Source organism: Brienomyrus brachyistius, chromosome 9 (genome assembly GCF_023856365.1).
Source record: "Brienomyrus brachyistius isolate T26 chromosome 9, BBRACH_0.4, whole genome shotgun sequence".
Lineage (NCBI taxonomy): Eukaryota > Metazoa > Chordata > Actinopteri > Osteoglossiformes > Mormyridae > Brienomyrus > Brienomyrus brachyistius.
Window position 1 is genome coordinate 28,815,035 of NC_064541.1, and position 13,147 is coordinate 28,828,181.

The following is a 13,147-nucleotide window of genomic DNA, read 5'->3' on the forward strand; positions in this document are numbered from 1 at the left end:
CTGAGTCACAGCGATAACGCTCATGAAACTGCAGCTACTGAGCGGGTCAGAGCAAAGGCCTCGGCCTCTTCCTTCAGGCGACGAAGGACGCGGCTCTGCCAAGCTGTGGTACCACCGGCCCGCCTGCCTCTAAGTGTGAAAAGCACACTCATCACTCCCGATAATGATTCTGAATGCTGCTGCACGAGCCTCCTTTAATTCCAGGGTTGCCATGGTACCGGCCCCCGTCTTCACTATCTGTGATTTGACAGATTTTCAATGTCTCAAAAGACAAAGAATGCAATTAAAATGGCTTCAACTGAATCGTAAAGAAGTCTCACCTGTAATCGTTTCCTCAATTTCACTTTCACCATGATAATTTCACTCATGCAAAGCAAGAGCGAAATACAGCCAAATAACTTTGGAATAAACAGATTTTGCCGGAAAGTTTAATATACAATAAAAATACAAAAATAGGTCAGGGATACACATCTGCTACATCTGCCAAACTTCCAGTCTGACACAAATATCAATCAGGTATCATTTTTTTTTTTTTTTTTTGAAAAACAGGATTTGATTCTTCTTTGATTCATATTTATTGCTGACAGTCATAAAATATTCAGTCAGACTGAAATCTATCAAAGGTGCAAACAGTGAGATAAGCTTCTCATAAACAGGGATAAACCAACATGTATATCTATGCAAACAACACATTGGGGCAGTGTTTTCAATTGGTTTCTGCATTTGATCAGTTTTTTCATTATGGAACAACTGTTAGCAAAAAAAAGAAAAACAGTCCACACTCCTTAAGGACGCAGCCAATCACAAGAGAGACGAGAGCCGCTGTCAGCTTGCATCAGTAAAACACAAAGAGCCTCTTTCTGACAGCGTACGGCCACAAATACATGGAGAAACACAAGTATCGTCCCATGAGAGGAAAGAGAACGTGTCGCTAATTCTTCCCAAAATATCATGACCTTTTTATACCAGACAAGACAAATAATCAAATAAAAAGATTTTCCAGCAACAAAAATGTGAGTGCAACTGGAGGGATGGGGTTAGTTTAAAGAGTTATTTTCCACAAAATTAAACCCCAGAATAAAAAAGAAATTACAATTAAAAATAATTAGTAGACATAACGAACATCGATCCACATTCCAACTGTTTTCCTGGCAGGGCTGCGGAGAGCCTGGAACCTGTCCAGGCAGCACAGGGCATGAGGCTGGCAACAACAAAGACGCCAGTACATTGTTATATTTAGTAAATATTTTGATGGCTCTCACATATTTCATACCTAATAAGGATATCCCAAGTCACAAAAATCCATCCATCCACCTAGTAATCATTCTGACAGTGGTGGAGAGTTCAGGTCCAGAAAGTAAAAAACCAGACCAAGATTTTTGTTTCAACCAAGCAGTTCAGTATTCTGTGACTGAGACTTTATGCTCAACTGCTTGGTTGAAACACAACCTTGGTCTGAATTTTTACTTTCTGTACTGGAACTTTCCACCTCTGATATCTGATGCAGACTCACAGTGAACCTGGTGCCCATCCCAGGGAAGACAGGGCAGGAGGCCAGACCTCCCTGGAACGGCATGTCAGTCAGTCACACTCTCACACCATACTTGGAAAGACGGAGCACCTGGAGCACACCCACATGAACACGACGAGAACTGCAAGCTGCTCACGTACAGAGCTGGGGGCAGGAACTCAATCGACAGGCACAGAGATGCGAGGCCACCATTATGGAAATTTGTCAGATAGCAGATGTAGCAAATTGGAGAAAAATATATTCAGTGTAAAGGTAACAACTAGCTTTGGTAATTACGCCTGAGACGGGACTGATGTAAAGGGCAGTGTTATTAGCTGGTCACAAAATGAGGCCATGATGTTATACGCAGCCGAATGTGAAAAAGCAATCTAGAACACACTGAGAAAACAGGGCATTGTCTACGCAGTTTGTGTATCGCAGCTTCAGAAAAGCCAGCAAACAGCACAAAAAACAGCACAACTCTACAGTCTGTGTTGTAGATGATACCGTAATTATGAAGCTGGTCTTCAGAACCCAATGGTACCTCTACAAAATCCTCAGAAGGCAGCTGATCTTGTAGCCTGGCCCACAGATTCCTGTTCCGCAAATTAGGCTAACTGGTAAACAACCTTTGAAAGGAGCAGTAATGTATGACACAGGCTGTAAAATATAATTTTTCTTTGAAACCGCTGACAGTAAGAAGATCCCAAACACTTGCAGTCAGACAGACCCCTTTAATACCCGGTTCCAACATCCACTTGGGAAACTTCACACGCTGGAGGAGGACTCGTGTTGGCATAGAGGTTGTACACGTGTGTGGATCCTTATCGTCAGAAGGGGGGGGGGGGGGGGGGGGGAGAAAGGACAGAACAAAAGACAGCACCAGGAGAGTGCTTTAGGAGTTGGGGCGAGAGGCTGTTAGGATTTCAAAAGACTTACTTAAAAACAAGATGTCACATTGAAACTAGCGCCCACATATTATACATCTCATTATGAGTAGATAATGCGAGCGGAAAGTAGCATGATCATAACATATTCACTCTTTACTGCCAAGTGGCTTCAAATCATAATGTGAAATTGGTATTTCTAAGCTTAGATTGTATTATTCAAAATTTCCTCAAACACCTGTCATTTGGCTACAAATGTCATCAGAGTGCCCTCTAGTGGTTACAGCGTGCAGGAAAACAGAGGGAACGGTCCTGTGACTGGGGACCAGTATCACGAAGCAGGATGCCTTGCTTACACCGGCTTAAATGGACTTTATCTTCGTTCGCTTACATTTAGCTCAGCCTACCCAAAATCCGACGACCAAGCAAGGAATCCTGTTTTGTGATACAGGCTCCTGGGCTGGGAGACACTCAGCAAAACTACAAATAACTGGCAGATTCAAAATCTCTTCTCAGTTGAGTCTATTTTTTGCATTTTTGTTACAAAAATGATGTAGACTTTATATTCATTTAGGCTGCTTCCTACTTAGGTACTACCCCTATTTAAGCCACATAAATCATGCATCCGAGTATAGCTGATGCTTTGAAATATTTAAATGTGGATTATTTAGAGAAGCAAGCACATTCTTCAGGTAGCTACTCGTAGTTTTGTACTCAAATTCCTACCCATCCTATTATCAGGCCTCGAAGGATTAAACCTAGGAATAATCAGATAACACACAGCGTCCTTTCCTGTTGGTACACAGATGTAGCACAGTCAAATGAACAGGAACTACAGCCAGCAGCCAACTGTAATGCAGAAGCATGACTGACTGCATGCAGGATTTTATTTCCCCTTCGAGGGAAAGAAACCAGTGCACATATAAACAAAACCCAAAATATCACCTGTTATTTTCAGTGGAGTAGGGTTTAAAAATGTAGGACTATAGGATTTCACTGCCTAAACGTGGGCTTAGACAACAGCGAGAAGCAGGGTCAATGCACTAGAAGTGAGAGACACTTAGTAATAGGCCACACTTTGCAGAGTTGGTCTCAATTTTGGATTTTATTGCTCTGACCAAATGTCACTTTAAAAGTCTGCAAACAGGACTATTAAAAGGTGATCGGTTTCCTGCACAGAAAAAACTTCAGAATCCCTGAATGTCATACTAAAGGATATCGTTAAAAATAATTAAGAAAACAAAAGGAGCAAACTAGTTTAAAAAAATAATTTTTGCTATCCCCCCCCTGAACATCCTGACTTATCCTCAGTGCGATGTTTGGCTCCATAGGAGGAGTAAGAGTAAGACTCGGACAGCAACCAGCACCCAGCTCCCTCACCTCCCCTCCCTAAATGGCATCTTAAGGGCAACATGGCGCAGCACGGGAAGCCTCACCATCCCACACCCTCTCGATCTACACTTCGGTATAGATCAATGGTTTATAAAACCCCCCCCCACAGGGTGTCCAATCAGCTGTCCTGCTTGTCTTTGACCAGCAGAACTGTGTGCTGCCCCCCACTGGACACTGTCAAAACTACACGGTTCTCCAGCTGCTTCCCAGCCATCTCCACCGGGGTCCACTCGTCATCCTCCTCTCCGGTGCCTAACTGCATGTTGGTTCCCATGCCCCAGGCAAACACCAAGCCTGAAACGAGACATGTAGCCGAGGGTTCGAGGTCCAGGTCTGGGACAAGTTTCTTTAAAGACACAATAATGCAGCAAATGTATTCAGTGCTTGAGCACCTATCACAGATCCCAGTGCAGTTTTTTATTTTATTTTCTTTTAAAGAGTCACACGCCTGGCAGCATGGAAACGCGAAGCAGGACAGTCCACTGCCAGACAGTTCAGCAGCAGCACTGCGGTGACATCACATTCTCAAGGGAGGGGGTGCAGAAACACGCACTTATTGCTGGCACATTAACAGATAATCTACACTATAATCCACAGTCTACTTGCCTACTTGACGGGCAAGAATTTATTCCAAAAAAATATTTACTAACGTTTGCTTCTTGAGACATCCCCAATCAGAAGTTCACAGGAACACAACAGCTTGCCAACTTGATAAACCCACCTGATTCATCACAAGTGTAATGCCCAGTAGAGTCGATGGTCTACCAGTGACCACGGAAAACAAGCCCGATCTAGATGGGCATCTTCCGCGAGACGTCATGGCCGCCTACCCTGCTTTGTGACTGCGTAGCTGACGGACGCCCCGCAGGCCACGGCTTTCACCCCATCCAAGCTGCTGATGGACGTGGGCTCGCTCTTCTCCTCGGCGCCCTGGCCCAGGCCCAGCCGGCCGTACTCAGCCCGGCCCAGGCTGTAGACCTTCCCTGGTTGGAGAGACCATGCAGATGCTGACTCAGTTTCCAATCTGTCCTACTGCTCATGCCCCACCCCCAATCCAGATCAAAAGAAGAGCTCAACTTCCTGTCAGTCATTGCCTGCTTTAAGCCAACAGGACGCAAAACTAAACACGGGTGGGGGGTCGGTTGGGACAGGGAGTTCAAATGGTGCGTTCGTTTTTATCTCGGAACTCAGAAATTCTGGGTTGAGTGACATCACGTCCGACAATCTCCCGTCCGAGCTACCACATCTCAGAACAAACATGGCTGCTTCCATGTGTTGTTGCTTTATATTTTAGCAGTTTTGGAGTAAGATTATTTTTCCGAGAGACTAACAAGGAACACGAACTAGTCAGAATTAGAATTAAGTGACCAGTGGTATACAGATATGGTATTCTCTAATTCGAACACGTGCAATTACATTTAGAACTATTAATACATTTAACAAAATAAATATTTTTAAATATTTATAAAATAGAATTACTGTTGACTGTGTAAGCAGCCATGTTGAAACGACTTCACAGGGGAAACTCGGACAAGAAAATTCTGCCCGACATCAATGTCGTAAAAGAGGCGTGTTTCCGACGGGAAGTGACGTTTTTCGTGACGTTTTCGTTCGAGTTCCGAGACGGAGAGAAATAATCGAACGCACCAAAAGCAACCCCCATTTAAAAAAGAAAAAAAGAAAAAAAAGCTATTCCCTAATACTAGTTGCTTAAGACATTTACAACTTGTTTCATTAAAGGAACTGCTCAGGTAAGGAGTCCCATTATAGCAAGGACATGAACAAACAACCCCCTGGTTTATAACGGTTTATGAGCCCGATGATGCCCATACCGGACAAATACCAGAGAAATATGTTGTTTCATGCTGAGATCTTCCCTCATTTTAAAACTCACCCTCGGAGTCCAGGCAGACTGTGTGGTGCTGGCCTCCGGAGAAGCCAACCCAGGAGGTCGTGGAGTTCTTGAAGGCTGTGAGCTTTAAGGGAGCAAAGCAGGTAGTGGTGCCCGAGGTCCCTACAGGGAGAACAATAAGGTTAGAGCACTGAAGTTACCCTGAGGGCCTCACAGAGAACAATAATAGGCTACTGGCCAATACTCAGTCACAAACATCCAGCCTTAGAGCACATTACAATACAAACACCAACTGCGTATCTAACAGCTGCTATTAAATCAGCTCATCTACAAATATCTGCTCAAGGCGAAGTTTTGATCGTAATGAATCCAGGGAAGCAGGAAATGGGTCACTGAACAAGCAACACAATACCAAGTTATTAAACGATTAAATCAGCCAACAATATTTCACCCATTATCCCCCCCTGCAAAGTTTGCGCCAATGAAAGTAGGCTGAGGACAGCTAGATACACAGAAGTCTCCTAAAAGCTTCATGCCATCAGGGCTGTACAAAGTGGATTTTACCACCGTATACTAGTGCTGCTTAACATTTAAGTGACGGTGTAAATGAAGGCTACTGCAGGTCAGTAAACAACTGAAAGAACAATCAAGTTCACCTAGCTGGTGGTAGTTGGAGAGGCCAAAGCCATAGATGTGACCCTCTTTGGACACAGCGAACGTGAAATAGGCACCGCAGAAGACGTCGGAGAAACGGACCTTTCCTCTCGACCGAACCGGGATGGTCTGAGGCACCAGTAGTCGCTCTGAGGCCAGACGAGGAGAGAAGCAGCAGCGTTTAAGAAGCGCCGGGGTCCAGCAAACACACACGAGAGAGCAGCAACATTCAACACCAAGGTATTGCTGTTCATAAACACCTTTAGCCAATGCTGACAGCTGCAGAATATCATTCATTTTTTAAAATATGTAAAAGGATTTAACGAAACCTTTGGCAAAACCCAGCAGTGCTCTTAAGCTAAAATTAGCAACTTGGGCATGCTCTTTTCTCATGGTACCAGCTAGGGGTGGGCGGTACACCGGTGTCAGTCATAACTGGTGTGACTGCCCGCCGCGACATGGATTTACACTATACCCTTAACAGCGCTAGAATGTAGCATTTTAATTATATAATAGCATATTTATAAAAATAAAGCACTTTATTTTCTTCAAAGCTTCAACTGTAATCTAAATACTTGTCAAATAGTATATGTAACCGGTTTATCTGCATTGTGTCAATTTTCTAAACACACTCAGGCAAAGTGTTGTAACAGAAAATTAACAAATTCAAAATAAACTGATTTTGTTTAATTACACACATTAAACAAAATAACCTGGTTTTATCATTTTTTGTGTGTGAGACACTCAGGGTTTCAAACTCACGCTAGAAATGTTACAGCAAATATATATATTATTCCATTACAAACCTAAAATAAGCAACATCAAAAGGCGTTGGGGTAGTTTGCAAACCCTACAGACTATTTAGAAGGTAATAAAATAGTCACATACGTGTAAATGCTTTGGCATGTGTGTACAGACGCTTCTCGAATTGAAATTTCCACTCCAGCCAGCCGACCGAAATAGTAAGCCTGCGTTTTATTTGAAATGGACTGTAAAATGCACCGTTTTTGGCTGAAGCAGCTTGCTGCTCGGACAATTTTAAAATAAATATGAGAAAACATTGACATGAAATGTGTCATAGTTTTTTCGAAATAAAACCACCCATATCCATCTTAATAATAATAATAATAATAATAATAAATTATTATTATTATTTACATAGAGACATGCCACTCCTGCAAAAAAGTAATTGCAATACCATCACTGTCAAAAAGTAAAAAATGCCATGATGTTTAAGGTCACGTCGCCCACCCCCAACACCCCGCCTTATACACCCCCAAGCTCCTGGGTGCATAAGGCGGAGCCGCAGTGCACAGCATGGCCACAGGGGGCTGCCGTCGAGGCACAGAGTCTTACCGAGACCCTTGCGGCCCCCTCGGTTGGCAAAGCGCTCCGGGACACGTCCCAGCTGCCCTTGCTCCCCACAGCCTGAGCTGTACAGGTCTCCCTCCATCGTCAGCATCATCAGGTGGTCATTTCCTTGGAAAAATAACAGCAGCAAGGGCTAGTCTCAAAATTTCCATCTGGCGTCATTCAGAAAACTGATCTCCGGTCAGTGCCAACATCCAACGCCAGCAGAAAACACCCCGATCCTTTGGCGGCAGCACTGCCAATGAGATCTGGCTGGCACACGTGGCTCTAGGGGCGAGGTCTTACCCGAAGCGATTTTAACCACACGCTCTTCAACGGGAACCTTGACTGGTAAAGTGCATTTTTTCATGGGTTCCAGGAGACCAATTACTCCATTGTTGTCCTAAGATCAATATGAAGCATAATGGTGGAATATCATTAAACACGGAGATGTTAGGGCAGGACAAAACAGCCAGTATACTCTGGGCTTTACATTTACTACGCGTTTAAAGGGAAAGCAGAACGCTGAAATGCTATAGATAGAGCAGCACACAAAACCCCCACATTGCCCAACCCCATGCACGAAACGGTACCGCTGCCCCAACACCACGGGCCATCAGCACGCAGACACCGTCCCTGGGCCTAAACGCGGCCCACTTACCCTGAAGGAGCCCCAGATGTAGACGTCTCCCTCCTCGGTGAGGGCCGCCGTGTGACTGTCGCCGGCCGACACTTGCACCACCTTCTCCTTGAGCTCCACCTTCCCGGGACTCATTTCTGAGCCTTCCTCCGAGGTGTCCCGGCCCAGGGCTCCCTCGTCATTGCAGCCAAACGAGTAAATCTGGGGGGGGGGGGCTCATTCACTTATACATCCAGTGGCCTGTACTACGAAGAGGGGTTACTGGCTTAATCGAGGCAACTTGTCGGATATACGGTACCACAGTTTAAATGGACTTCATATTCGTTCACTTACATTTTTCCCAGACCACCTTAAATCCGACAAGTTACCCCGATAAGCCAGTAACTCCACTTCGTAGTACGGGCCATGTGGTTTCAGTCTCTTAACCCAGGACCAGCAGTACAACTGCTAGCTCTGTACCTCAGAAACAGAACTAATTAACCTAACTCAGGTAAATACGTCTGTCTGTACGGAGGTTATGAAGCAGTATACAGTGTAGGGCTCCTAAACCAAAGGGAAAAAAATTTGTTACAACAGTTCCCTTGTTCCGCGTGAAATGCTATGAGCACAGTAAAATACACATCACCTTAAAAAAATGAAAGATCTCAATGAACTGACTGGACTAAAGACTCATGAAGACATACACTCATATTCAGACATATCTAACACTAACTCTTCCCCTCAACAAACTTGCTGGCTGTTCAGTAGTTGCTAGTTCAAATGTTATGCTACAAAACAATATGCTATATATCATTATTGAAAACTGCTGTCCAAACTAGTCAGATCCACATGAACAATATAAACCTCAAGATAGATTTGCCAAAAATTACTTATGAACGTCCAATGGAATATAGTGCATTGTGCAAGCAGGCTGCTGCATTTGCAGTGATCTGCAGGGGGAACCAGCATGTGTGAGCAACTTAAGATGATATGTGTGTACATACAGTTTTGATTATAGGCCAGTGCTGCAATCAATCCCTGTACCGAAGTGCCGCAAAGATTTACTACTTAAATTACAAGGCAGTAACTGTTCATGAGCAATCATTCAAAGTGAGAGCACTTCAAGCCAAGGGGAAAATGTGTGAGCTACTCACACTGCCCGTGTCACTGAGGCAGACGGTGTGCATGCCCCCTGCCACGGCCTGTACGACTGGCTCCGGTAGGGGCACCAATGCCGGCTTCTTCCGCTCCATCACGTCCTCACCCAGGCCCAGCTGGCCCACGTCACCCTGTCCGAGCACCAGCACCAGGCCATTCTCTGTCCCATAGCTGCTGTGGGAAACTGGGCAGGGAGAGAGCACTCGTTGGAATAGGGTTAGGGGATGCATTGAGGCAGGTTTGCCAGAACAGTTTACGTTGCGGGTGGTAATGGAGTGCAGAATCATAGGTGATAATAATAGACAAACAGTCACAGCAGTGCTCTTTACATGACCATTACTTTATCGGACTACATCAAGCAAAAATATTACCACGGCACAAATCACGTACAGCATTCTTCCATGTGGTCAAACACAGGAATACTTCCAGCATAGTTAACAACAGTTCATAAAAATTTTGTCTTATGCCGTATGCAAAGAAATCTGTTTCTCACGGGTATCGGGAATGGCCGGTGTACCTTTCACTTTCTTAGGACCCTTGGCGTCATCCACTTGGCTCACCCTTTTCACTGCCTTCTTCCCAGGCATGTCGGCGGCAAACGCTAGACAGAAAAGCAGAGGGACAGGTATTTAGACATACTGCTTTCTTTATCAGTACTCCAGCTGTTCGAAAACTTAACACATCAGCGTGAAGAGAGGCACACTGGTAGCCTACAAGTGTGTAGCCCTCACAATTCACTCAACGGCGCACTGTAACGTTCAACAGAACGCAAGCCAAAGCAACTCAGCCATGTCAACACGAAATTTGTATCTTTTGCTTTTCCTCCGGAACACAGGCAAAAATAATTCATTTAAATTACAGGATATCAGCACGTAACTGCGAAAAGCAAAACTTGAATCATACTTCGATAGAGAAGCAAACAGGCTAAAGAGTAGTCTCAGTGTAATTTTAAACAAAATACACTTATTAAAACAAAGGACCTCGTACGTGTCTTTAAAAAGAGAAAGGTCGTTTTAGGAGACGCAGCTGGTCCAACGTGCAAAGAACTGCAAAGGCGCCGTCTGCGCGCGTCGGGGCTAAAGTCGGTCGCGGGAAATGTGCGTCACAACAGGAGAGACACGCCTTTCAACGCAGAAAACACGCGAAATAAGCATTTGTTTGGCGCATCCGGATTAAAAAGACTAACTTACTTTGGGGGGTATTGTCCTGGTGGTGTTCCCCCTCTCTGACTTTTCAGTGCTTTACGTGCTTCTGGTCACGTAGCAGCTGCTGCAAACGCACAATCAGTTCCTTCTTCGAGAACAGATTGAAAATAGCATAAGGAGATATGATTGATAGGGGCCGATGCACAAAATAGGACAGGACGGAGTGGGGCTCTTGCCCTAGAGCAGCAGCTGCTGTCACACGACATCACGAGGCGTTTTGAACGAAACATGTTTCCGGTGCCCCCCCCCAAAAAAAAGCATGGTAGAACGGGTGGGCCGATCCGTTTCCTGGTTCAAAGTGCTAAATGATGACTCCCGCTAATTTTTTAAAAGGCCTCGTTTATACTGGCGGCGTCCAGAATCTGGCTACGGAGCGCCTGCCTCTCCTCTACTTAGTAAGTCCTTATAGATAGTTTGGCTGACACTCTTGCTGCACTCAATACAACTTACAAATTCTATAAGTTAGTCAAAATACAATTGACCGCATAAGCGACTGACGGCAGCTACTGGGAGGCAATTATCTTCTTAAAAAAACAACGGAAATAAAATCACTTAAGCAGACTGTTAATAAATTAGCCACGGCTCATCATGTACAGTGAACACAATAACCAAACTGATGCACTTTTGCAATGATCGGTAAATGAAAATGACAGCACCGTTGCATAAAACAGCTTCAGCTAATTTGCTAGCTAATCAGCAACAGTTTTAACATTTAATATCTAACTGACAGACACGTCCTTCCCCTTAGACACTGCATATAGCTAAAGCACAAAAATAACTATTATATGTGTTGGAGCGGCAAAGTGAATGACCCCCATTCATTGCAAACTTACCAGATCCGTCGCTTCTCTTATTGTGCGTTAGAACCTCGATCACCTTCCCTACTCGTTCCGTCCATGTGGCCTGTGTTTTAAAGAGACAGTGCGCCCTGCGTCGCTCGGTCGACAGCCCATCATATGGTACGAAGCCCCATATCTTCATATCAGATCGAAATAAAAAAATATATATACAGAATTAGCACATGAATTCATCGTTTGCAAATTCGTAAATAATATACACGCCGAGATACAAATTCATGGATATTATGAGATTTATCTCTTTGTTATTTAATCTGGGAATTTGTAATAGTTACTCAGTAATTTCTGTTAAGGCAACAACTGAAGGATAGTTCCCTTTTTAAAGCTAGACTTGACGTCTCAGTAAATATTTCGCTACGCTTCGGAATGAACTCAAAATTATATCTATAAATCAAAGACTTCATGGGTCGTAATTAAATTCGATATTCATATTGATAGCGCCATTAAGGAGCATCTGGAAAAAAAACTTTCGAAATACATTTTCTGCTCTGAAAGCTTTATTCGTACAATATCAGGAGATATTTTAAAGGATATATTCAAGACAAAGATATTGGGGAAGAAAGGAAAGACGGTATATACAAATCCGCCAAAGATCACAACCAGGGGCACCGCTACAGATTTTGGATTCCATGACAGCATATCGTATTGGCCCCCAACCCAGATCAATCCAATTATTTAACATTTTTTAGGGCTACTGTTATTCTGGAGACGTTGGAATCGTACTAACCCCACCCGCTCTCTTTACGGCGCCCCTGACCACGACTGAGAAACATTCCGTTTCAGAAAGATGCCTCTATAGCAAAATGCATAGATATCTTTCATTCTGTTGGTTGTGGAAATCTAAGGTGTTTGTTTTCTTTGCTAGAACATTTATGCACAGTTGGTTTTCTTTCTCACCAGGGTCCTTTCCGATTTAAAATGAACAAATACAATTAAAGCGCGAATGGATGGTCCTCCAGATTTCTTTCCCTAAACCACAGCAGTGTAACGATTACCTTAGTTCTGGTTATAGTACAGTACAGCTTGCAGTTGCCAGAAATGCTTTTGATGAACAGCCGCTGTTCGTCTGTACTTCAGCCAAACACACGCTTTTCGCCACTAGATGTCGCCAAAGACAAACAAGAAGCAGGCGGACTCTTCTCACGTTGTATTTTCTCAAGCAAAACACACCCACCCCTCGTTCAGCGACCGTTCGCATATACGCCGGTAGTATAAATAAATGTAACTAACAATGCGCGCATTTACTACCAAATTTCATAAGCCTGATAACGCACGCCGGAGTGAGAGATCTTTGAAGAAGATTCACAAAGGATAAAAGAAATTTCAGTACAGAAGGCTTAGGTCAAAGTCATAAACACAGTTGCAGTCATGCCTTGGTTACAGTCATTTTCCCTTACTGATCATTAAGCTTAACAGCCGCTGGAACGGAGGTCGGTCACCAAGCGAAGAATGATTGCGTTAAATATATTTAGTAATAAATGTCATCACCAAAACCAAAAGGATCATTTGTGCCAGATTAGCTCAATTGTACATGTGGCATCATTTTTAGTCACTCGCCCTGTTATATTCTGGTCTTAAATAATGTATTAATGTGACGTGTTTGGTCCCGTTATCCACTCGAACATTATTCCTTGTCTTAATTTCACACATTTTGACAATCATC

The 13,147-nt window shown here is 43.9% G+C and overlaps 1 protein-coding gene across 7 annotated transcripts; it reads right to left on the bottom strand.

Annotated features, from left to right (window-relative positions):
* Nucleotides 1-3,483: 3,483 nt before the first annotated feature.
* rcc1 (regulator of chromosome condensation 1) lies at nucleotides 3,484-11,577 on the bottom strand. Of its 7 annotated transcripts, none has more exons than XM_049025253.1 (11): nucleotides 11,461-11,577; nucleotides 10,613-10,715; nucleotides 9,940-10,023; nucleotides 9,419-9,606; nucleotides 8,307-8,486; nucleotides 7,952-8,048; nucleotides 7,652-7,774; nucleotides 6,298-6,444; nucleotides 5,684-5,803; nucleotides 4,620-4,772; nucleotides 3,484-4,083 (listed from the first exon to the last, which is right to left on the bottom strand). In XM_049025253.1, exons 3-11 carry the CDS (start codon nucleotides 10,007-10,009, stop codon nucleotides 3,908-3,910), a joined length of 1,254 nt encoding a protein of 417 aa, XP_048881210.1. In that variant the 5' UTR covers nucleotides 10,010-10,023; nucleotides 10,613-10,715; nucleotides 11,461-11,577; the 3' UTR covers nucleotides 3,484-3,907. The 7 variants fall into 7 exon arrangements, with proteins under 7 accessions (XP_048881210.1, XP_048881211.1, XP_048881214.1 ...); XM_049025254.1 differs by having other exon boundaries at nucleotides 10,613-10,691; nucleotides 11,461-11,542; XM_049025257.1 differs by lacking the exon at nucleotides 10,613-10,715 and having other exon boundaries at nucleotides 11,461-11,536.
* Nucleotides 11,578-13,147: the final 1,570 nt, after the last annotated feature.